The 27,121-nt window shown below is 41.5% G+C and overlaps 1 protein-coding gene across 2 annotated transcripts in view; it reads left to right on the plus strand.

Moving 5' to 3' along the window:
* The window catches only part of igsf21a (immunoglobin superfamily, member 21a), a 695,152-nt gene that overhangs the window by 577,644 nt on the left and 90,387 nt on the right, over window positions 1–27,121 (plus strand). For both annotated transcript variants that reach the window (XM_061977635.2, XM_061977634.2), the window contains exon 6: window positions 26,036–26,519. In XM_061977635.2, coding sequence (XP_061833619.1) covers window positions 26,036–26,519 — 484 coding nt within the window. The remainder of the gene's footprint in view (window positions 1–26,035; window positions 26,520–27,121) is intronic.

Raw genomic sequence — 27,121 nt, forward strand, 5'->3', positions numbered from 1 at the left:
ACTTCCATCCATCCATCCATTTTGTACCACTTGTCCCTTCTCAGGTTAAAAAAGCTCCCTTTGGTTGTATGGAAATGGCGTAAAAACATCTTTTTAAAAATAGATTCTTATAAAAAAAAAAAGTTATTTATTTCAAATATGATCAATTTAGAATAGGGATGAATAAGAATTGCAATTCGGATGTGAATAATTTTTTTTGTGCACCCCAATTTTCATAGTAATAATATATCTATGAGCTATGTAAAACAGTCTTGAAATACTTGCAACCATTATTCAGTAATACCCCAAAATGAGCAATCAATTCAATGGGATTTCAATTCAAATTTAAATTGGAATTATTCTTATTCTTAACTTTTATGGACAGAATTTCTAGGCGCAGTCAAGGCGTTGAGGGGATCTGGTTTGGTGGCTGCAGGATTAGGTCTCTGCTTTTTGCAGATGATGTGGTCCTGATGGCTTCATCTGGCCAGGATCTTCAGCTCTCACTGGATCGGTTCGCAGCCGAGTGTGAAGCGACTGGGATGAGAATCAGCACCTCCAAGTCCGAGTCCATGGTTCTCGCCCAGAAAAGGGTGGAGTTGGGGAGGAGATCTTGCCCCAAGTGGAGGAGTTCAAGTACCTCGGAGTCTTGTTCACGAGTGAGGGAAGAGTGGATCGTGAGATCGACAGGCGGATCGGTGCGGCGTCTTCAGTAATGCGGACGCTGTATCGATCCGTTGTGGTGAAGAAGGAGCTGAGCCAGAAGGCAAAGCTCTCAATTTACCGGTCGATCTACGTTCCCATCCTCACCTATGGTCATGAGCTTTGGGTTATGACCTAAAGGACAAGATCACGGGTACAAGCGGCCCAAATGAGTTTCCTCCGCCGGGTGGCGGGGCTCTCCCTTAGAGATAGGGTGAGAAGCTCTGTCATCCGGGGGGAGCTCAAAGTAAAGCCGCTGCTCCTCCACATCGAGAGGAGCCAGATGAGGTGGTTCGGGCATCTGGTCAGGATGCCACCCGAACGCCTCCCTAGGGAGGTGTTTAGGGCACGTCCGACCGGTAGGAGGCCGCGGGGAAGACCCAGGACACGTTGGGAAGACTATGTCTCCCGGCTGGCCTGGGAACGCCTCGGGGTCCCACAGGAAGAGCTGGACGAAGTGGCTGGGGAGAGGGAAGTCTGGGCTTCCCTGCTTAGGCTGCTGCCCCCGCGACCCGACCTCGGATAAGCGGAAGAAGATGGATGGATGGATGGATTATTCTTCTCAAATTCGATTTTGCACAAGCCTGATGTGAATGGAGACTTCAAACATTGCGCCTTGACTTTCCAACGGGAGACGGCTAACCTACTCTTGAATGCTTAAGTCTGCAGTCTTGTATTTTGAGATGTGTTGCTATGTGACGTCAGTGGTTGCTTGGCATCGCTAATCGCTTCCCAGTGCCACTCGTTAGCACGTCTTTGGAGCACGAGTGCTCACTGATTGAAAACGAGGGCCCGTAATGACAGCTTTCTCTCTGCCACTCCTTCCTTCAAATGTGCACAAAAACATTCACATGAGGGCGTACAGTGGGAGGGACTCAGTACACTATTTGCCTTTAGACTGCATACTGAACCACCACAAAGTATTTGAAACCAAATGTAGGGCGCACATTTTACAGGGTTCCTTTTTCTATGTTTCTGGAAATACGGGTACTCTGCACTCTGGTGCACTCTGGTGCACTCGACACCAAGTCTCGTCCAAATGATCCAAGGTTTTGTGTTTGGATCTATTGCCTGCACTCTGTCAGAGTGCACGATGCCTGAATAAGGCGAGAAACACATTATTTTAAAAGCTCAATTTGCACAAGGTCTTCTTGCAGCCACAAAAGCAACAAAAAAAAACAATTCCCAACCTGAACAATGAGTTTAAAGAATTTTCTATTCTTCTGTTGTATAGGACCCAGACATATTCTCTACTATTATGTACCACAGACCACGTAAAACCCATTTCTGATGTTTTTATATTGGAAAATACTGCTAGGTCTGTTATGTACTGGGGAAGGGAAGGAGGCGACACCAAGGAAGAACTGCGGTTTACCAGGTTTATTGAAACCTTTGATGAGTGTGTGTAGTGTGTATGCTACTTCAAGTGAATGAGTGCGGACGATGTGTAGCATTAACCATGTAAGTTTTACCAGAGTTTGTTGTCTGTGCGTGTTGGATGGATCTTTTGTCGAATCAAGGGGGCAAGGCGAAGAGGCAGTCCGTAGAGAGGCAAAGTTGAGGGGTGGAGGGGATGCTGACTTGAGGCAGTTGGCATGGCATGGTGTGCTCCAAGCCAGGATCTTGCCAGGAGACCAAGAGATGTGGGGGTCATGATGACGAAGCCAAGACCTCCCAAACACAAGTGGGGCGACGGGTGCTTCCAGCACCCATAGACTGATGGTTTCAACGTGGTTCCTAGAAATGGTCATAGAAATGGGCTTTGTGCGGTATTTGATGGGTCCCAAAGGGTGTCCATCCAGGGCTTGGGCAGGAAGCGTCTTGTCCAGCGTCTGCCGGGCGAACTCATAGTCCATCAGACTTTCGTCTGCTCCTGAGTTCAAATATGCCTTCACTTTAATGGTCCTCGTGTCCCATGTCAGCGTAGCGGGTAACAGAATATCGGAGTTTTCTCCAGCATGGGGAAATGACGTATGGCTCACCAGGATCTCCTCAGCTGGTGAGCCTGGTCTTTTGTTCTCACCGGACAATTGCGGAGGACATGACTACAGTAGAGGCAGAGATGCTGCCTATATCTCCTCTCCCTTTCTTCAATGGACAACCGACTATTTAAGTTGATCCTTTTCCTACCTCTGTGGTCGGGACGTTGTTGTTGTTATCGTTTCACTGGACTACAGAGGATCCCTTTGATGCTAAGCCCAAATACGCACTGCTTTGTGGACGCCGTCTGCTCCACATTTCCCGTGAATGTTTTGCTGGGTTTCAGTTTCTTTTGTTTTGTTTTCTTCATATTCTGTCCGGCCAGAGCACTTCCTCGCTGCTCTCGTTTTTGTTTGTTTATTAATAAATACTCCTTTTTACCTCACGCTGCTGCCTCGTTCGTCTGGATCCTCAAAATCACAACAACCTCCGGCGTCTCCCATGATGCACCGCTTCACAGGATTCCGATGGTGTCTTTTGCGAGCTACTTCTAAATTATTTCAGGGATAAATGTTCCCTGTTAAGAAATCATATTAGTTTCCCTTGGCTAGCATTAGAGCCTTTTATTGACTCTTTCTGCGAAAGTGTGGTGCAAGTTGTAGAGTGCTACCAGTTGGCTCCACACGCACCTTGGTCATGTTTTTCAATCATTTATTTATTTCAGTCAATGAATAGCAGGACTGTGAATCTTTGGGCACCGCACAATTTGATTCGATTCTTGAGGATAACGATTTGATTCAGAATTTATTCTCGATTCAAAACTACCGTATTTTTCGGAGTATAAGTTGCACCGGAGTATAAATCGCATCGGCCGAAAATGCATATTAAAGAAGGAAAAAAACATACACAAGTCACACTGGAGTATAAGTCGCATTTTTTTGGGAAATTTATTTGATAAAAGCCAACACCAAGAATAGACATTTGAAAGGCAATTTGAAATAAATAAAGAATAGTGAACAACAGGCTGAATAAGTGTACGTTATATGAGGCATAAATAACCAACTGGTATGTTAACATAACATATTATGGTAAGAGTCATTCAAATAACTATAACATATAGAACATGCTATACGTTTACCAAACAATCTGTCACTCCTAATCGCTAAATCCCATGAAATCTTATACGTCTAGTCTCTTACGTGAATGAGATCAATAATATTATTGGATATTTTACGCTAATGTGTTCATCATTTCACACATAAGTCGCTCCTGAGTATAAGTCGCACCCCCGGCCAAACTATGAAAAAAACTGCGACTTATAGTCCGAAAAATACGGTATTCAAGTTCAATACTTTTGTAATAAATGTGAGTGCCAGTTTTATGATTAATTACATTCTTCCATAAAATAGACAAACAGCTCTGATATTTTTTTGTATTACTTAAAAGAAAACTGGTTTTGTTTAATAAAATTATATCCAAACATTTAACAAGGTCAAATACCAAATAAGGCAACAAGACTTGACTCGTGGAAAAGATGACAGGTTTGCCTTGCAGAAAGAACAATTGATTTTTCTATTTATAGCCGGAAACACAACAGTAACAATATCCAACACTTCTCTTTTCTAAAGTAAACCTGTACAGCAGATATAGATCATCTACATCAACAACATGATTTAGACGGGACGGATTATTAAAAAAATAAATCAAAAATAAATACATTTGAGATTTTTTTTTTTAATCGATTAAAGGGGAACATTATCACAATTTCAGAAGGGTTAAAACCATTAAAAATCAGTTCCCAGTGGCTTATTATATTTTTCGAAGTTTTTTTCAAAATTTTACCCATCACGCAATATCCTTAAAAAAAGCTTCAAAGTGCCTGATTTTAACCATCGTTATATACACCCGTCCATTTTCCTGTGACGTCACATGGTGATGCCGATACAAACAAACATGGCGGATAGAACAACAAGCTATAGCGACATTAGCTCGGATTCAGACTCGGATTTCAGCGGCTTAAGCGATTCAACAGATTACGCATGTATTGAAACGGATGGTTGTAGTGTGGAGGCAGGTAGCGAAAACCAAATTGAAGAAGAAACTGAAGCTATTGAGCCATATCGGTTTGAACCGTATGCAAGCGAAACCGACGAAAACAACACGACAGCCAGCGACACGGGAGAAAGCGAGGACGAATTCAGCGATCGCCTTCTAACCAACGATTGGTATGTGTTTGTTTGGCATTAAAGGAAACTAACAACTATGAACTAGGTTTACAGCATATGAAATACATTTGGCAACAACATGCACTTTGAGAGTGCAGACAGCCCAATTTTCATCAATTAATATATTCAGTAGGCATACCCTCATCTGCGCTCTTTTCCTGAAAGCTGATCTGTCCAGTTTTGGAGTTGATGTCAGCAGGTAAGGGAAGCTAGGGTCGATACGGGGTTTAGCTCGCTCGTCTGCGGGAACAAACTGCCGCCATTGCTTGCCGTGCTAGCGAGGTCCTTTGTCCCTGAATTGCTCACACACTGCGGCAGATTCAATGGGGGTCTGGCGGCAGATTTCTTTGACTTTATCATTGGAAATGCATCTGCTTTGAGTGTCGCAGGATATCCACACATTCTTGCCATCTCTGTCGTAGCATAGCTTTCGTCGGTAAAGTGTGCGGAACAAACATCCAATTTCTTGCCACTTTCGCATATTTGGGCCACTGGTGCAACTTGAATCCGTCCCTGTTCGTGTTGTTACACCCTCCGACAACACACCGACGAGGCATGATGTCTCCAAGGTACGGAAAACAGTCGAAAAAACGGAAAATAACAGAGCTGATTCGACTCGGTGTTTGAGAAAATGGCGGATTGCTTCCCGATGCGACGCCACGTTGTGACGTCATCGCTCCGAGAGCGAATATTAAAAAGGCGTTTAATTCGCCAAAATTCACCCATTTAGAGTTCGGAAATCGGTTAGAAAAATATATGGTCTTTTTTTTGCAACATCAAGGTATATATTGACGCTTACATAGGTCTGGTGATAATGTTCCCCTTTAAGAATCGTTACAAATAAGACACCCCTAATGAATATAGATCCACTTCTTCAAAGCACGTTCCTTCACACTTATTCCCTTCATTTTTACGTTTGGAAACAGAGCTGTTTTTGTCGCTATTTATTGTATTTATTATTTGTTTATTGATCATCTACGTCAACAATATGATTTGTCTGAGTGGCTGCACAGGACAGATTCCTTTGGTATATCTTTTTGTTTTTGGAGACCCCTCTTGTTTGTCCTTTTTTGTTTTGAGCATAATATTTTTTTTAAAAACACATTTGAATAAAGCAAACTAATGGTATTAAAAACTTGAAAATGACCTGTCTAAAGTACACTTAATGATAAAACCTTCTATCTGCGATTAATTTTGCGTTAACTATGAACAAAAAGTGATTGATCGCGATTAAAAAATGTAATCGTTGGCCAGCCTTAACATACATTTATTGCAACTTAGTTTATTAGGATTTGTTTGTTTCCGTCTCTACGATGTACTGTCACCTCTCTTCCCAGCTGAGGTGGATCTAATATGTCTGGCCGCACGTAAACACTTTGAAAATAGGCTCGCAGGTGGCGGATGACAATGGACTTGCTGATAGCAGCTGCTATTTAGAAGCAAACAGGATGATAGTGGATGTTGATAATGGTGACAATAAGCATGATGGACAGCCTCCTGGCTGCGCTGCTCTGCTGGACGTTTCAATAACAATGAAAAGCGCATCATTCCAAGAGGCAGCCCTCAGAGTTTATTAACATCACCCTGTAGTCATAGTCTCCATCTTTAGGGATTCAATGCGGCCTGCTTGCTTTAATTTGTGGGCGGCACAAAGGACCCGGACTGGAGCGACGCTGCTCACATGTCCTTCAAGACCCGCCTGGTCCAGGCGTCTTCAAAGAAAACACAGCAAAATGCAATTGCATTGTGGCGAACAATAAGGGAATCAATTGTGAAGAATGTGTGTTGTGTGATGACCAATTAGCTTTGTTTAAGTTGTCAAGTCATGGTTTACAATCAGAATCAGAATCAGAAGTACTTTATTAATCCCTGAGGGGATATCAGCACAATCCCATTCAAGAGCAGACAAACATTACAGGGAGACAGAACAGGATCAAACATTACAGGGAGACAGAACAGGATCGCGGATGGGTCTGCCAACTTCCGGCACCCCTTACAAAAAAGGTGAGAAACAGGTAAACGCTAGGGAGGGTGGTGCGGGGGATGAGAAAAAAATATATTCAGTTTAAGTCTGGGTCCCTGGAGAGGGGGTCCAGACTGAGGCCAAGGCGGGGGGGGGGGGGAAGAAACCTCATAGCCATAGCACACATCAACACGTGTGTAAGAGGGAAATACCAGAGAACACAAAATACATTAAAAGAGCAGAGCTGATGCAAGCAGCTGCCACTCCAGCAGTGCCATTTCTACATACTGCTACAAAAGTAAAACAACAAATTATTAACCAGAAATATATATTGCGCATTTCAGCACCCATATACACTGTGGTGGCCTCTGCGGTGTTCCACGCCATGGTCTGCTGGGGTGGGGGTGGGGGGGCGCATGGCCAGAGACAGGAGCAGACCCAACAAAGCAACCAAGAGAGCCGACTCCACCAGAGCCAGTGTCCAGTCCGCACGGATGAGCGAGGATGCGTCCAAGGAGACGGAGGAGTCCGATACCTGCTCATTCAGCCAAGACACTGTGAAGCTCGTCCATCCCGGCGCTCAGCACCAGCTCCGCAGTCCTGTCTCTTCATCCACATCTCCTGCAGTCTCTCCGAACTCCGCAGCCCTGTCTCTTCATCCACATCTCCTGCAGTCTCTCCAAACTCTACAGTCCTGTCTCTTCATCCACATCTCCTGCAGTCTCTCCGAACTCCGCAGTCCTGTCTCTTCATCCACATCTTCTTCAGTCTCTCCGAACTCTGCAGTCCTGTCTCTTCATCCACATCTCCTCCAGTCTTTTTAAACTCTGCAGCCCTGTCTCTTCATCCACATCTCCTCCAGTCTCTCCAAACTCTACAGTCCTGTCTCTTCATCCACATCTCCTCTAGTCTCTCCATACTCTGCAGTCCTGTCTCTTCATCCACATCTCCTCCAGTCTCTCCAAACTCTACAGTCCTGTCTCTTCATCCACATCTCCTCCAGTCTCTGCAAACTCTACAGTCCTGTCTCTTCATCCACATCTCCTCCAGTCTCTCCAAACTCTACAGTCCTGTCTCTTCATCCACATCTCCTCCAGTCTCTCCAAACTCTGCAGTCCTGTCTCTTCATCCACATCTCCTCCAGTCTCTCCAAACTCTACAGTCCTGTCTCTTCATTCACATCTCCTCCAGTCTCTCCAAACTCTACAGTCCTGTCTCTTCATCCACATCTCCTCCAGTCTCTCCAAACTCTACAGTCCTGTCTCTTCATCCACATCTCCTCCAGTCTCTCCAAACTCTGCAGTCCTGTCTCTTCATCCACATCTCCTCCAGTCTCTCCAAACTCTGCAGTCCTGTCTCTTCATCCACATCTCCTCCAGTCTCTCCAAACTATGCAGTCCTGTCTCTTCATCCACATCTCCTCCAGTCTCTCCAAACTCTGCAGTCCTGTCTCTTCATCCACATCTCCTCTAGTCTCTCCGAACGGACTCTGGTGTGACAGACACCCAGCAGCAGGTCTCCATGGCCAAAAGGCTCCTGGGAGGCAGATCCAGAAGTCTACAAAAAAGCACTGCAGAAGACATGAAAGTGCCACCCCTTGTCACACAGTCCCAAAGGGTCCCCAATCAAAAGGCAAAAAAAACCCCACATGTAAACAAGAGGGAAACATCAGGAACACAAAAGGATGACACAAGAGCACAGAGCTCCTGCCACCAGCAGCCACTACAGCGGCGCCATCTTGGGAAAAAGCTACTATATTCTACATTAGCAACTATAATATTACTGTATCTTCTGTTTCTTCAAAACAAAATTATTTTTTACCCTACCTTTATTTTGTATGTTTTTTTTGAATGAATGTCATACTTTATGCTGGAATTTTTCTGGAGATCAGTGCAGAATCTATTTGTCGATCCATCTATAATGTAATATTATGTTAAAACAAACACTGATAGTTATGTCTAACATGTCATTTTTTATATGGGTTTTTACTCGAGCTCTCAAGTGATTAATTTTTTAATCAGATTAATCACACTCATGAACTATGATTAATCATAGGTTATTATCCACCGGAATATTTGGATGCAAATGCAATTTGGTAGTCAGAATGTCGTACAGGAAATATTTTTTAAATGTTTTATTGAACTGCAAGTCATTGATTTACTCAAAACTTGGTGACAGTAAGTATAGTAAGAATTAAAGTGCACATTTTGAAAGTCTTTGCAATAATATAGCGCACTAGGCACATATGCACATTATATTGATTAAAAAGGCTGCTCACCTATTCTTCAACACCTGCAAGGTCTTGGTTGACTGCTCGACTGGAACAGCGTCGTCTGTGACTGCAGAGACCGATGCGGGACTGGCAGTCTTTGGCGCAGAGGTCACAGCGATGAAGGGTGTCTGGTCTGTAGGAGTGCTGGCGCTCCTGAAGGTCCTTCCTGCGGGTTCACTTGTCTGCTGATGTCTGCCTCAGTTTCTCCTCCCATGCCCTCAGATGTTGAGTCAGGGTACTCTTCCACTCGGAGCGGTTGGCTGCAGTGTTTTCCCAAGAGTTTGTATTCATACCAACACTCTTTTCAGCACGTCCTTGTAGCGCAGCTTTGGGCGCCCAATCTTCCTCCTTCCCGACTTCATCTCCCCATAGAGAATATTCTTGGGGATTCTTCCGCCGTCCATGCAGTGAACATAACCCAGCCAGCGGAGTCTGCGATGTCTTATCAGGGTGAACATACTGGGGAGACCGACGAGGGATAGGACTTTGGCATTGGTCACCCTGTCCTGCCAAGATATGCCTAGGTTGCGTCGTAGGCTTCTCATGTGGACAGTGTTGAGACGTTTCTCCTGTCTTGCATAAGTTGTCTAGGTTTTGCTGACGACCCAGGCGTTGTACATTACCATCTTGGTCACAACAGTCAGCTTGGGGTTCGTCCACAGCAAGTGAGCTTTCTGCATTCCCGATTCTTTTGTCAACCTCAGCGTCAAGGGAGAGGTTGTCGGTGACTGTGGAGCCGAGGTATGTGAACCGCTGGACGACGTCGAGTTGGTAGATAGATAGATTGATAGATAGTACTTTATTGATTCCTTCAGGAGAGTTCCCTCAGGAAAATTAAAATTCCAGCAGCAGTGTACAGAATTGAGATCGAATTTAAAAAAGTAAAAAGTAAGTAATGGGAACAAAATAGAAAAATATTACAATAGAATAAAAATAAAAAGCAACAATGAGAATAAAAATATAACAGTAAAATAAGAATATAACAAGAGAAACTAGACAGTAGTGACCATGTTATGAAAAATTATTGCACTGTTATTGTTTTGCATCCCATGTCATCTTAGTACTCCCCCTCCCTCCCAGAGAGGAGTTGTACAGTCTAATGGCGTGTGGGACAAAGGCGTTTTTGAGTCTATTAGTCCTGCACTTGGGATGAAGCAGTCTAGCACTGAACAGGCTCCTCTGGCTACTGACAACGGTATGCAGAGGGTGACTGGCATCATACAGGATGCTCACTAGTTTTTCCACAGTCCTCTTCTCTGCCACCGTCACCAGTGAGTCCAGTTTTATTCCGATCGTAGAACCGGCCCGTCTGATCAGTTTCTCCAGTCTGGAGCTGTCCTTCTTAGATGTACTGCCCCCCCAGCACACTACGATGTAGTACAGAACACTGGCAACCACAGACTGGTAGTACATCCACAAGAGTTTTTTTACAGACGTTGAAGGAGTGCAGCCTCCTCAGGAAACACAGCCTGCTCTGTCCTTTCCTGTACAAGTGGTCAGTGTTAACAGTCCAGTCCAGCTTATTGTCCACCCAAACTCCGAGGTACTTGAATGAGTCCACGGTCTGTACCTCGACTCCCTCGATCACAGTAGGTTGTGACCTTGGACTCGACCTCCCAAAGTCAATGACCAGCTCCTTGGTCTTAGACGGATTGAGCTGCAAGAGGTTCCTGTGGCACCAGACAACAAAGTCCCTCACCAGCCTCCGAAACTCCTCCTCTCTGCCGTCCCTGATGCACCCGACAATGGCTGTGTCATCCGCGTACTTCTGGATGTGACACAGCTCTGAGTTGTAGCAGAAGTCAGCGGTGTACAGGGTGAAAAGAAGAGGGGCCAGCACCATTCCCTGGGGTACTCCGGTGCTGCTGATCACAGTGTCAGATGTGATGTCTTTCAGTCTGAAGTACTGTGGCCTATCGGTGAGGTAGTCTGAAATCCAGGCAACCAGGCAAGGGTCCACTCACATTCTGTCCAGCTTGTCCTGGAGAAGGCGGGGCTGGATTGTATTAAAGGCACTCGAGAAGTCCAGGAACAGGATCCTCACAGCGCCATTTCCCTTATCAAGGTGTGAGTGGGCTCGGTGCAGCAGGTAAAGGATAGCATCCTCCACACCAACTCCTGCCTGGTACGCAAACTGCAGGCTGTCCTGGGCATGTTGCACCTGTGGTCTGAGGAGGCTGAGAAAGAGCCGCTCCATTGTCTTCATTATATGAAAGGTGAGCGCCACTGGTCTGTAGTCGTTCAGCTCACTGGGGCAGTTCTTTTTTGGGAACTGGAACGATGCACGACGTCTTCCAGAGGGTAGTCGTTGATGTAGATGGCTGGCTGTGACTCTCACTCCTGTGCAAGGACCTTGGTCTTCTTGAGGTTGATTGTTAAACCAAAGTCCTTGCAGGCCTGGAAGAAGCGGATCACCAAAGACTGTAATTGTTGCTCTGTGTGTGTGTTGCTATAGCCGCATTGTCGGCAAATAGCATGTCTCTGACAAGAACGTCACAAGTTTTGGTCTTGGCCTAGAGACGGGGAAGGGGGTTGAAGAACCTGCCGTCTGATCTGGTTCGCAGGTAGATTCCTTCTGTTGACATGTCGAATGCGTGCTTGAGCAGCAAAGCCAAGAAGATGCCGAAAAGCGTTGGAGCGAGGAGGCAGCCTTGTTTGACGCCGCTATTGATGCTGAAAAGTTTGGATGAGTTGCCGTTGAAATGTACTGTCCCCTTTATATCTGTGTGGAAGGACTCGGTCAAGCTCTTGACTTTGGGTGGGCAGCCAATGAAGAAGCCAAGCCTTGAAAAGTCCATCCCTACCGACCAGGTCAAATGCTTTGGTGAGGTGGATGAAGGCGATGTACAGGGGGACATGTTGTTCTCTGCACTTCTCTTGTAGTTGTCTCAAGGTGAACACCATAACTATGGTAGATCTCTTGGCGCCAAAACCACACTGAGACTCCAAGTAGACTGCACATTATGTACAGTATATTAATAAGACACCCATAAATACATTTACATAGTGCACCATTTATATCTGCATTTATTCTTCCATAGTTTAAAGAGTTGCTTAAACAAACAAACTTATTTACCTTTCCAGATGATAGCGTTGATCTTTTTTTGGGCTAAACTATCGAGTTTGTACGACGGTAATTGCCGACATGATCGACATGTTGCAGCAATTGGTCTTCAGAGATATTAAGTGGCCTACATTGTTTATCAAAATATAACTATAGATGTCAACATTGTGTACGTGCTGAAATATTAATTTGTGATTGTTTATCAAAACATAACTATAGATGTCAACATTGTGTACGTGCTGAAATATTCATTTATGATTGTTTATCAAAATATAACTATAGATGTCAACATTGTGTATGTGCTGAAAGATTCATTTATGATTGTTTATCAAAATATAACTATAGATGTCAACATTGTGTATGTGCTGAAAGATTAACTTATGATTGTTTATCAAAATATAACTATAGATGTCAACATTGTGTATGTGCTGAAAGATTCATTTATGATTGTTTATCAAAATATAACTATAGATGTCAACATTGTGTACGTGCTGAAAGATTCATTTATGATTGTTTATCAAAATATAACTATAGATGTCAACATTGTGTACGTGCTGAAAGATTCATTTATGATTGTTGACTTTTGGTAAAAACTTAACTCTTTTAGCTTTTGCTCAAATTTGATTTCTTTTATTTAGACTCGCCGAGTTGGTTGCTTTTCGAAACACTCGTAGCAAACATGTGTTTAAGAAATACAAATATTATCAAGATAATGGGAAATAATAAGCGCTAAAAGTATATCAAACAATGCAAGTGCTCCTACAGCAGGAATGTAAATGATGTATTTCTTCAAAATACAAAATCTGGCAAGACACTAACGCAGTCCCGGCAATTTTTTATTTTATTTTTAATTGTCATTAAATCGTGTTTGTCCTTTTTTAGGTTCATCTGTTTAAAATAACATAATGTTTAAAACACATTTCATCAAAGCAAATTAATTGTCTGTTCATCGGGTTAAATCCTGAAAATGATTCGTCTGGGGTAGACTTATTAAAGATGAAAAATGATATCTATCTGCGATTAATTTTGAGTTAACTATGAACAAAATGTGATTAATCGCGATAAGATATCTCAACCATTTTTCAGCCCTAATTTCAACTCTTAAATAACAATGTCTCTTAAGTATGTTTCGTCTGCCATTGAAAAGTACGTTGTGTGTTACTATTATTCATTATTAGTACCGTATTTTTCGGACTATAAGTGGCAGTTTTTTTCCTAGCTTGGCCGGGGGTGCGACTTATACTCAGGAGCGACTTATGTGTGAAATGATTAACACATTATAATATTATTGATCTCATTCACGTAAGAGACTAGACGTATAAGATTTCATGGGATTTAGCGATTAGGAGTGACAGATTGGTAAATGTATAGCATGTTCTATATGTTATAGTTATTTGAATGACTCTTACCATAATATGTTACGTTAACATACCAGTTGGTTATTTATGCCTCATATAACGTACACTTATTCAGCCTGTTGTTCACTATTCTTGATTTATTTTAAATTGCCTTTCAAATGTATATTCTTGCTGTTGGCTTTTATCAAATACATTTCCCCAAAAAATGCGACTTATACTCCAGTGCGACTTATATATATTTTTTTCCTTCTTTATTATGCATTTTCGGCCGGTGCTATTTCTGGGGCTGAGGTTGCTGAGGTAGTTAAAAAGCTCCTCGGTGGCAAGGCCCCGGGGGTAGATGAGATCCGCCCGGAGTTCCTTAAGGCTCTGGATGCTGTGGGGCTGTCTTGGTTGACAAGACTCTGTAGCATCGCGTGGACATCGGGGGCGGTACCACTGGATTGGCAGACCGGGGTGGTGGTTCCTCTCTTTAAGAACGGGAACCGGAGGGTGTGTTCTAACTATCGTGGGATCACACTCCTCAGCCTTCCCGGTAAGGTCTATTAAGGTGTACTGGAGAGGAGGCTACGCCAGATAGTCGAACCTCGGATTCAGGAGGAACAGTGTGGTTTTCGTCCTGGTCGTGGAACTGTGGACCAGCTCTATACTCTCGGCAGGGTCCTTGAGGGTGCATGGGAGTTTGCCCAACCAGTCTACATGTGTTTTGTGGAGTTGGAGAAGGCATTCGACCGTGTCCCTCGGGAAGTCCTGTGGGGAGTGCTCAGAGAGTATGGCGTATCGGACTGTCTGATTGTGGCAGTCCGCTCCCTGTATGATCAGTGTCAGAGCTTGGTCCGCATTGCCGGCAGTAAGTCGGACACGTTTCCAGTGAGGGTTGGACTCCGCTAAGGCTGCCCTTTGTCACCCATTCTGTTCATAACTTTTATGGACATAATTTCTAGGCGCAGTCAAGGCGTTGAGGGGATCTGGTTTGGTGGCTGCAGGATTAGGTCTCTGCTTTTTGCAGATGATGTGGTCCTGATGGCTTCATCTGGCCAGGATCTTCAGCTCTCACTGGATCGGTTCGCAGCTGAGTGTGAAGCGACTGGGATGAGAATCAGCACCTCATAGTCCGAGTCCATGGTTCTCGCCCGGAAAAGGGTGGAGTGCCATCTCCGGGTTGGGGAGGAGATCTTGCCCCAAGTGGAGGAGTTCAAGTACCTCGGAGTCTTGTTCACGAGTGAGGGAAGAGTGGATCGTGAGATCGACAGGCGGATCGGTGCGGCGTCTTCAGTAATACGGACGCTGTATCGATCCGTTGTGGTGAAGAAGGAGCTGAGCCGGAAGGCAAAGCTCTCAATTTACCGGTCGATCTACGTTCCCATCCTCACCTATGGTCATGAGCTTTGGGTTATGACCGAAAGGACAAGATCACGGGTACAAGCGGCCGAAATGAGTTTCCTCCGCCGGGTGGCGGGGCTCTCCCTTAGAGATAGGGTGAGAAGCTCTGCCATCCGGGGGGAGCTCAAAGTAAAGCCACTGCTCCTCCACATCGAGAGGAGCCAGATGAGGTGGTTCGGGCATCTGGTCAGGATGCCACCCGAACGCCTCCCTAGGGAGGTGTTTAGGGCACGTCCGACCGGCAGGAGGCCGCGGGGAAGACCCAGGACACGTTGGGAAGACTATGTCTCCCGGCTGGCCTGGGAACGCCTCGGGGTCCCACAGGAAGACCTGGACGAAGTGGCTGGGGAGAGGGAAGTCTGGGCTTCCCTGCTTAGGCTGCTGCCCCCGCGACCCGACCTCGGATAAGCGGAAGAAGATGGATGGATGGATGGATAGCCGGTGCGACTTATACTCCGAAAAATACGATATTATGAAAAAAACACTTTTTGAGCACTTTCCACAATACTGTGAGATTATGTTGGTGACAATAATGGTAATTAAATGTCTTGCAATACAACAATAAAGTGTGTATGCGACAGCCAGAGAAGGAAGCCTCTTTGTTATTTACACGTTTTTCTATTTTCCGCAGCGACTTAATGAGACTGAAGCTTCTTCTCTTTGTGTGTTTTTTCCCCCACTCGTGACAAATTACATGCTGAACGCGGCGAAATCACACGAGGGGCCGACTCATCCGAGGCGGCGCTCATCAGCTTCGCCGTGTGTCACGTGGGAGATGTAACTGTTTATTTTTGACACGGATCACAATAAGCGACATCCTCTGGCAGCTTCATAATCATTCCAGGAGAATTAATCAGTGTTTGCACTCACACCACATGACACTCCCAGTGTTCTTTTTTTTTTGGTCAGTGTCACCGTGGCCTGTCAAAGTGAGATATCTGGAAATTTACATTTTAACAGCTCAAACAAAAAAAAAAAGCAAAACAACGTGCACAGGTCATTAAATGCTCCGAGAGGGATGCAAATATTTAAAAACACAGTATGGCGCTGCTGGCTCATTTGGTCGGGGACATTAGCTTTCCTCATCTGTTAGATTGCTCACTTCTTCAGCGGCTCATATTTCAAATGAATGCAATTACCTGTTTACATTGTTGTTTGTTTTTCAGAAGAAAACTAGTTTTACACATGGATAAATGCAACATGATGAAAACAAGTCAGGACGTAACGTATGGCTCGAGTTACCTTCTTTTCTACAGCACACACACACTTTATACATCACATTTGTAATACTATATATCAGTTGTCAAATTGGTGTTGTTTAACAGGCAAAAAATGAGACAAAATATGAACTTCACACATGAATTGTACAAACCCCAAAAGCAGTGAAGTTGTCATGTTGTGTAAATGGTAAATAAAAAGAGAATACAACAAACCCTTTTCAACTTATATTCAATTGAATAGACTGCAAAGACAAGATATTTCATGTTCACCCTGAGAAACTTTATTATTTTTGGCAAATAATCATGAACTTAGAATTGAATGGCAGCAACACATTGCAAAAAAGGCATTTTTACCAGTGTGTTACATGGCCTTTCCTTTTAACAACACTCATTAAAGGTTTGGGAACTGAGGAGACCCATTTTTGAAGTGGAATTATTTCCCATTCTTGCTTGATGTACAGCTTAAGTTGTTCAACAGTCTCCCTTCTCCATACTTGCCAACCTTGAGACCTCCGATTTCGGGAGGTGGGGTTGGGGGGCGGGGCGTGGTTGGGGGTGTGGTTAAGAGGGGAGGAGTATATTGACAGCTAGAATTCACCAAGTCAAGTATTTCATACATATATATATATATATATATATATATATATATATATATATATATATATATATATATATATACATCCTGAAAATATGCAAACAAAACTGTGTTTAGATAATTGATACTTCAAACTTGCATAAATATTACATGAATATAACATAACTTGGCTTCTGAGAGCTTCAAAATGTAATGAATAAAATGCTAAAGTTGTTGATAAACATGCAATTATTTTAATAATTAAATATGGTCATTTTAAATGAATTATTATGATAATTTTAAATTAATTATTTCAAATATGTTTATTTTAATCTACCGGTATAATTCTATGGCTGGATGTAATAAGGAGTCAGAAAAAATACAAATACAAATACAATTAATTTTGATGTTTTTAGCAAAATATAGTAAACATTTATTTAGTTGTTTTTTTTTAAATTAATAAATATATTTAGTTTTAGGTAAGATAAACATAATAATACAATTTCTCTTAAGTCTGGATGATTTAGTTCTTGTCACCCTGTTGTCCTCCCGTCGTGAAAAAAGGCTGTCCTCACTCAGGTCCGCATGGAGCTGGAGGGGGCGTGGCCTCCAGCTCCAGCTGAAAATCGGGAGATTTTCGGGAGAAAATTTGTCCCGGGAGGTTTTCGGGTGAGGCGCTGAATTTCGGGAGTCTCCCGTAAAATTCGGGAGGGTTGGCAAGTTTGCCCTTCTCATATTTTAGCCTTCACACATTTTAGGCAGGCCAGTCTAGTACCCGCACTCTTTTACTATGAAGCCAAGCTGTTGTAACACGTGGCTTGGCATTGTCTTGCTGAAATAAGCATGATAACAACATATGTTGCTCCAAAAGCTGTATGTACCTTTCAGCATTAATGGTGCCTTCACAGATGTGTAAGTTACCCATGTCTTGGCCACTAATACACCCCCATACCATCACACATGCTGACTTTTACACTTTCACCCTATAGCGCCTTTTCCTCTTTGGTCCAGAGGACACGACGTCCACAGTTTCCAAAAACAATTTGAAATGGGGACTCGTCAGACCACAGAAAAATGTTCCACTTTGAATCAGTCCATCTTAGATGAGCTCGGGCCCAGCGAAGCCGGCGGCGTTTCTGGGTGTTGTTGATAAATGGCTTTGGCTTTGCATAGTAGAGTTTTAACTTGCACTTACAGATGTAGCGGCCAACAATAGTTACTGACAGTGGTTTTCTGAAGTGTTCCTGAGCCCATGTGGTGATATCCTTTACACACCGGAGTCACTCCGTGTGTTGCCTTAACATGCTCGTTTTACAAGAAATGTCACGACGTGTCATGGAAGAAAAAAAAGTACCGGTGTTTTTCAGAAGTAGTATACTATGTTTACTATGAAGCCACGTTGTTGTAACACCTAGCTTGGCATTGTCTTGCTGAAATAAACAGGGGCGTCCATGATAACGTTGTTTGGATGGCAACATATGTTGCTCCAAAAGCTGTATGTACCTTTCAGCATTAATGGCGCCTTCACAGATGTGTATGTTACCCATGTCTTGGCCACTAATACACCCCCATACCATCACACATGCTGCCTTTTACACTTTCACCCTAGAACAGTCCAGATGATTCTTTTCCTCTTTGGTCCAGAGGACACAACATCCACAGTTTCCAAAAACAATTGGAAATGTGGACTCGTCAGACCACAGAACACTTGTCCACTTTGCATCAGTCCATCTTAGATGAGCTCGGGCCCAGCGAAGCCGACAGCTTTTCTGGGTGTTGTTGATAAATGGCTTTTGCTTTGCATGGTAGAGTTTTAACTTGCACTTACAGATGTAGCGGCCAACAGTAGTTACTGACAGTGGTTTTCTGAAGTGTTCCTGAGCCCATGTGGTGATATCCTTTACACACCGAGGTCACTTTTTGATGCAGTACCGCCTGAGGGATTCAGGGTGCGTAATATCATGGCTTACGTGCAGTGATTTCTCCAGATTCTCTGAACCTTTTGATGATATTACGGAGCGTAGATGGTGAAATCCCTAAATTCCTTGCAATAGCTGCTTGAGAAATGTTGTTCTTAAACAATTTGCTCAGGCATTTGTTGACAAAGTGGTGACCCTCGCCTCGTCCTTGTTTGTGAACGACTGAGCATTTCATGGAAGCTGCTTTTATACCCAATCATGGCACCCACCTGTTCCCAATTAGCCTGTTCACCTGTGGCATGTTCCAAATAAGTCTTTGATGAGCATTCCTCAACTTTCTCACTCTTTTTTGCCACTTGTGCCAGCTTTCTTTGAAACATGTTGCAGGCATCAAATTCCAAATGAGCGAATATTTGCAAAAAATAACAAAACGTTTAATATCTTGTCTTTGCAGTCTATTCAATTGAATATAAGTTGAAAATGATTTGTTGAATTCTCTTTTTATTTACCATTTACACAACGTGACAACTTCACTGCTTTTGGCTTTTTTACTTTTTTGTGTCCCTTTAGAGACTTATTTTCCCCAACATCTTGTGTCAAAATCAGCCACTGGTGTTTGACTTTAGAGTTTTTTTACGAGCTGGTTCCTGAATGTATAAACAGAAGAAATAATAGAAGAAGGTATTTGACACATTTCAAGGGAAGCAGTGAGCTGGTGTGTCCTCTCTAAGTGTGGAGCTTCTTGCTGTCCCATTGTGCTCTTGGATTAACTCTCCACCCGAGGGCCAAGTCGATAGAACAGTGATGGCTATTGAATGTTCTGGCGCCATCGCATTAAGCAAACACTCCGAATTGTGTTGATGTTTTAAAGATAAAGTGGCGTGCACTAAAAGTACAAAGCCACCCAGGACCAGTGTTGGAAGCAGCACTACTTTTATTTGTGGGCCACATTTCCATGGAGATCAATACTGTGAGACCTGATTAAAGCAGCAGTGTAAATAAGAGACTCCCGACAAGGAAGCTCAGCTTGAATTAAGAGTTAGCAGTAATCACACACAGAACATTAGGATCTCGCTATTATACTTGTTCAAATACAAACCCCGTTTCCATATGAGTTGGGAAATTGTATGTAAATATAAACGGAATACAATGATTTGCGAATCATTTTCAACCCATATTCAGTTGAATATGCTACAAAGACAACATATTTGATGTTCAAACTGATCAACTTTATTTTTTTTTGCAAATAATCATTAACTTTAGAATTTGATGCCAGCAACACGTGACAAAGAAGTTGGGAAAGGTGGCAATAAATACTGATAAAGTTGAGGAATGCTCATCAAACACTTATTTGGAACATCCCACAGGTGTGCAGGCTAATTGGGAACAAGTGGGTGCCATGATTGGGTATAAAAGTACATTCCATGAAATGCTCAGTCATTCACAAACAAGGATGGGGCGAGGGTCACCACTTTGTCAACAAATGCGTGAGCAAATTGTTGAACAGTTTAAGAAAAACCTTTCTCAACCAGCTATTGCAAGGAATTTAGGGATTTCACCATCTACGCTCCGTCATATCATCAAAGGGTTCAGAGAATGTGGAGAAATCACTGCACGTAAGCAGCTAAGCCCGTGACCTTCCATCCCTCAGGCTGTACTGCATCAACAAGCCACATCAGTGTGTAAAGGATATCACCACATGGGCTCAGGAACACTTCAGAAACCCACTGTCAGTAACTACAGTTGGTCGCTACATCTGTAAGTGCAAGTTAAAACTCTCCTATGCAAGGCGAAAATAGGATAAATAGTATACATTTTACAATTGTTTAAAATTGTTTTAAACAAATTTAAAAAAGTTAAAAAAAAATTAAAACATTTAAAAAAAAATTACAAAATTTAAAAAATTTAAAAAAGTTAAAAAAAATTAAAAAATGTAAAACATTTAAAAAAGTTAAAAAAATAAAAAATAAAAATAAAAACATTTAAAAACATTTTTAAAAAGTTAAAAAAATTTGAAAATAATTTTTTACCTTGAAAATCATATTTACCCTTGAAAAAAAAATGTTACCTTGAAAATTTTTTTTTACCTTGAAAATGATTTTTTATATTGAAAAAAAAGTTTTACCTTGAAAAAAAAAATGTACTTTGAAAATTTTTTTTTACCTTGAAAATCATTTTTTACCTTGAAAATCATGTTTTAACTTAAAACACTTTTTTTTTAATTTTTTAATTTTTTTAACTTTTTGAAAAAAAAATTTAATTTTTGAAATTTTTTTTTAATTTTTTATTTAAAAAAAAAAATTCTACATTTTTTTAAAATTTTTTCAAAATGTTTTTTTTTTTTAAATGTTTTTTTTTATTTTTTATTTTAATTTGTTTTAAATATTTTTAATTTTTTTTAAATATTTTTTACTTTTTTAACTTTTTTTAACTTTTTAAAAATTTTTTTACCCTAACCCTAACACTAACCCTAACCCTAACCCTTGTTAAAATTGTTTAAAAAAATCTAAAAATTTTAAAATTGTTTAAAATCGTTTTAAAAATTTTTAAAACATTTTAAAAAGTTAAAAAAAAATTTAAAAAAATAGAAAAGTTAAAAAAGTTTGAAAAGTTTAAAAAGTTTAAAAAGTTTAAAAAGTTTAAAAAAAAATAAATAAATAAAAACATTTAAAAACATTTTTAAAAAAGTTTAAAAAAAAAATTTTTTTTTTTTTTTAATTTTTGTAATTTTTTTTTAATTTTTTAATTCATTTAAAAAAATTCTACATTTTTTTTTTAATTTTTTCAAAATTGTTTTATTTTTTATTTTTTTGGAAAAATTTTAATTTTTTTTAATTTTTTTTTAATATTTTTAATTTTTTTTAAATATTTTTAACTTTTTTAAACTTTTTTAAACTTTTTTTAAAACATTTTACCCTAACCCTAACCCTAGTCCTAACCCTAACCCTAACCCTAAAAAAAATGTTAATTGTTAAAATTGTTTAAAAAAATGAAAACATTTTAAAATTGTTTAAAATTGTTTTACAATTTTTTTTTTAAATTTTAAAAAGTTAAAAACAATTAAAAAAATTTAAAAAATTTAAAAAAGTTAAAAAAGTTAAAAAAATAAAAAAAAAAATAGAAAAAATTACAAACATTTTTAAAAAGTTAAAAACATTTGAAAATCATTTTTTACCTTGAAAATGATTTTTTATATTGAAAACAAAATTTTACCTTGAAAAAAAATTTACCTTGAAATTTTTTTTTTACCTTGAAAATAATTTTTTACCTTGAAAATCATGTTTTAACTTAAAACACTTTTTTTTTAATTTTTTAATTTTTTTAAACTTTTTGAAACATTTTTTTAATTTTTGTAATTTTTTTTTAATTTTTATTTTTAATTTTTTTAATTTTTTCAATAAAACATTTTTAAATTTTTTTTAATATATTTTTTTTTTATTTAATTTTTGTAATTTTTTTAAAATATTTTTAATTTTTTTTAAAAACTTTCAACTTTTTTTTTTACTTTTTTTTAACTTTTTAAAAAAATGTTTACCCTAACCCTAACCCTATCCCTATTTACCCTATTTATACTGATACAAAGTGGAAAAGTGTTCTGTGGTCTGACGAGTCCACATTTCAAATTGTTTTTGGAAAATGTGGACGTCGTGTCCTCCGGACCAAAGAGGAAAAGAACCATCCGGATTGTTCTAGGCGCAAAGTGTAAAAGGCAGCATCTGTGATGGTATGGTGGTGTATTAGTGCCCAAGACATGGGTAACTTACACATCTGTGAAGGCGCCATTAATGCTGAAAGGTACATACAGGTTTTGGAGCAACATATGTTGCCATCCAAGCAACGTTACCATGGACGCCCCTGCTTATTTCAGCAAGACAATGCCAAGCCACGTGTTACATCAACGTGGCTTCATAGTAAAAGAGTGCGGGTACTAGACTGGCCTGCCTGTAGGCCAGACCTGTCTCCCATTGAAAATGTGTGAAGCCTAAAATAGCACAACGGAGACCCCCGGACTGTTGAACAACTTAAGCTGTACATCAAGCAAGAATGGGAAAGGATTCCACCTGAGAAGCTTCAAAAATGTGTCTCCTCAGTTCCCAAATGTGTACTGAGTGTTGTTAAAAGGAAAGGCCATGTAGCACAGTGGTGAACATGCCCTTTCCCAACTACTTTGGCACGTGTTGCAGCCATGAAATTCTAAGTTAATGATTATTTGCAAAAAAATAAATAAAAGTTTATCAGTTTGAACATCAAATATGTTGTCTTTGTAGCATATTCAACTGAATATGGCTTGAAAATGATTTGCAAATCATTGTATTCCGTTTATATTTACATCTAACACAATTTCCCAACTCATATGGAAACGGGGTTTGTACAATCTGTGTCACTTGAGGGCAAAAAATATACAATTTGTGTCAGCGTACACGGGGCCATCATTTCTTGCCATCGTCAGCAGCCTGGAGAAGGTCACAAAACAGCAAATTGAAGAAAAGAGCAATAATTCAAGAAGAGTGACAGCAAAGTGAAAACATCACATGGTAAAACAGCTGGAGGGAAACTGGTAAAAGCCACACTATGATGTTATGGTGAGTTAATGGTCTCCACAAACTCCCGTTCATAAAAGGCCATTTGCATGCCCACAAAGCCCACGTGTACCGCGGTTAATAGCCATGGAACACTCCAGAAGCCGGTCCTGTTAACACGACAATTCACACATGCTCTGATGTAGAAATAACAGCGGGGTTATCGGTATCCATGGCAACATAGCCACTGACACTGAGTAGGCCCTCTAGTGCTGAGCGTCTCCGAGCTGGTGCACATGTGCAAAATAATGATGTCGCAGCAAACGACCTCGGTGATGAGACCGCCAAACAAAAGCAGAAAGCAAAAGTGGGCGGAGAGACGAGTGCTCTGGTGAGAGCGAGTCTTCATCTGAATGCTTGGAGTGTGCTGACGTTTATGCCAGCGGAGCAGAAAAAACATTTGTCACAATAAAGAAGACTCATTCCCCACAATGTCAGCTGCTATTGTGGTCCAGGGACTTCTTGTGAGCTCCCTGGACATGGAAGGAACGCACATGTATTCATATTTATTTACACCCATGGATGTTCTCACACTCAAGGTAGCGGCCCTAAAGTTTGCTTCGGTGCGAACAGTCCAACATTATTAAATGTAACAAGCTGTAGGATTAGTCAACAATGCCATCCATCCATCCATCTTCTTCCGCTTATCCGTGGTCGGGTCGCGGGGGCAGCAGCCTAAGTAGGGAAGCCCAGACTTTCCTCTCCCCAGCCACTTGGTCCAGCTCCAAGTATCAAAGATGAGAAGAATAAGTGATTATTACATTTTAACAGAAGTGTAGATAGAACATGTTAAAACAGACAATAAGCAGATATTAACAGTAAATGAACAAGTAGATTAATAATGCATTTTTACAGTTTGTCCCTCATAATGTGTACAAAATAATAGGTGTATAAATGACACAATATGTTACTGCATACATACTAATTAGGAGTCTTTGTTTGTTTACTTACTACTAAAAGACAAGTTGTCTAGTATGTTCAACATTTTATTTAAGGACTAAATGACAATAATAAACATATGTTTCATGTACACTAACATTTTTTTGTTAAAATAAAGCCAACGATGCAATTTTTGGTGGTCCCCTTTATTTAATAAAGTATCGAAAAGTATCAAAAAGTATCGAAATGCATTTTGGTACAGGTACCAAAATATTAGTATCCGGACAACACTGTGCTTTACCAATCAAATGTGTGCTTATTCTACCATAATTTATTAAGAATCTTAATTTATAAATATTAATCATGAAATGCTGTTAGCACTGTATATTAAAAAAATACTAATACAAATATACATATGACTAATTAGGAGTATTTGTTTGTTTACTTACTACTAAAAGACAAGTTGTCTAGTATGTTCACTCTTCTATTTAAGGACTAAATGACAATAATAAACATATGTTTCATCTACACTAAGATGTTTTGTTCAAATAAATCCAATAATTACCCATTTTTGTGGTCCCCTTTATTTAGAAAAGCTTTGAAAAGTATCGAAATACAAATTATTGGTATCGGGACAACCTTATACCACTCTTTATGTCATGTCTTTTGATCAGGTTTTGTATGGCTATGTTCTGTTTGGCTTTTGGACTCCTTTAGTTTCTGTTTATGCTCCATTGTTTTGTCACCATGGCGACCCATTAGTTTTCACCTGATTCATTTGGACTCACGCACCTGTGTTAAATCATGTCACTATTATTTAAGCCTGTAGTTGCCAGGTAATAATAATAATAATAATAATAATAATAATAATAATAATAACTGGGATTTATATAGCGCTTTTCTAAGCACCCAAAGTCGCTTTACATGTAGAACCCATCAATCATTCACACCTGGTGGTGGTAAGCTACTTTCATAGCCACAGCTGCCCTGGGGTAGACTGACGGAAGCGTGGCTGTATTTTGCGCCAACGGCCCCTCCGAACACCACCTATCATTCATCATTCAATTCACCGGTGTGAGTGGCACCGGGGGCAAGGGGTGAAGTGTCCCGCCCAAGGACACAACGGCAGCGATTTTTGGATGGTAAGAGGCGGGGAGCGAACCTACAACCCTCAGGTTTCTGGCACGGTTGCTCTACCCACTACGCCATGCCGCCCCTAAAGGTAGTCGGCCTGACGACATTACCCCTGTTACTCCTATGATTACGCGTTCCATGCCATAGTTCCATGCTTGACCAAGTAAGTTTTTGTTTATTCTTGTCACAGTACCGTATTTTTCGGAGTATAAGTCGCACCGGAGTATAAGTCGCACCTGCCGAAAATGCATAATAAAGAAGGAAAAAAACATATGTAAGTCGCACTGGAGCCCGGCCAAACTATGAAAAAAACTGCGACTTATAGTCCGAAAAATACGGTAAGAGTTTATTTGTTTCATGCCCATAGTTTACGCCTTTGTGGTAGTTTTTTGTTCCTTGGCCAAGTTTGTGTCTCCGCCTTGTGCGCGCCTTTTGTTTGCACTTTTCTAGTATCATTAAAACATGTATTTACCTTCACGCCATGTCCGGTCCAGTCGATGTGCACCATGGGAAAACAATCCACGCAGTAATTTGTGTCATCATAGTCCACGTCGTGACAGTTTATCAAAAATGGATCACCGGAGCCAAAGTTTGGAGCAGTTTGAGACATTTCAATGTGATGGTTCCAACACAGGTGTGATCCAAATTGGTATCAACTCCCAGTCGGGTCCCGAACAAGACATGCTGTCCCTCCCTTCATGCTGTTTATTGTTTGGATGCACAAATGTTTGTCAGGGGGCCAGAAACTCCAAAGCAGCGTTGCTTTGTGGGGAAATGCTTTCCTTAGTCCGGAGCCCAAAATTAATGTTGCTTTCACAGTTTGAAAAAGCTCAATGAAGGTCTTCTGTTATGTGCTGCCTCAGGTGTACTTCAAGCGCGATGGCGAGCTGATCGAGGTCATCTCCTACACTCAGCCCTCCTCCGGCGACCAGCAAGGCGGCGCGTCGGCGGGGTTTCGAGGCGCCAGGCCGCTCATCAGCCGGGACCTTGACGATACCAAGATGCAGCGCTCCCTCTCCCTGCTGGATCCCGAGAGCCGCTCGGCACGCTTGTACACCGAGGGGCCCCAGCGCGTGCACACTCAGGGCCAGCAGGCCTCCGAGCCCAGCCCGGCCACCGAGGTTATCCCCGAGACGGTGGTGAGCCGGGAGTTCCCCCGATGGGTCCACAGCACGGACCCTCTCTACTACTTCAGTCACACTCACATCCCGCAAAGTGACGGCTCGGTGGTGGTGCAGGCCCGACTCACCTGGACCCTCAACCCCCAGCTGGATAACGACGCCCTGTTCAGCTGCGAGGTCAAGCACCCGGCGCTCTCCATGCCCATGCAGACCGAGGTCACGTTAGGTAGGCTTTGTTTACTTCTTATACCCATTTTCTCCTAACAGTCTCTGCCTTCTGGCTCGGCCTCAGAGCAAGGACGGTTCTAATTCAATGCCACCGAATGTTGTTGCCCGTGTGCAGATTGTAACTGACGGGCCAATTCCTGGCACGGCCTGCCGCCACAGTCAACAAAAAATGCACTTTAAAAAAAAAAACCTTGCCCATTTTCTGCAATCTTAATGCGAGATAAAAACATACGTCAACAATGGTTGTGGTATCATTTGATGTTGAACATGCACAGTTAAGTTGAAGTTAAAGTAGCAATGATTGTCACACACACACTAGGTGTGGCGGAATTATTCTCTGCATTTGACCCATCACCCTTGATCACCCCCTGGGAGGTGAGGGGAGCAGTGAGCAGCAGCGGTGGCCGCGCCCGGGAATAATTTTTGGTGATTTAACCCCCCAATTCCAAGCCTTGATGCTGAGTGCCAAGCAGGGAGGTAACGGCTCCCATTTTTATAGTCTTTGGTATGACTCATAACTAGGGATGTCCGATAATGGCTTTTTTGCCGATATCCGATATTCCGATAATGTCCAACTCTTAATTACCAATACCGATATCA

Source organism: Nerophis lumbriciformis, linkage group LG18 (assembly GCF_033978685.3).
Source record: "Nerophis lumbriciformis linkage group LG18, RoL_Nlum_v2.1, whole genome shotgun sequence".
In the NCBI taxonomy this organism is placed as follows: Eukaryota; Metazoa; Chordata; class Actinopteri; order Syngnathiformes; family Syngnathidae; genus Nerophis; species Nerophis lumbriciformis.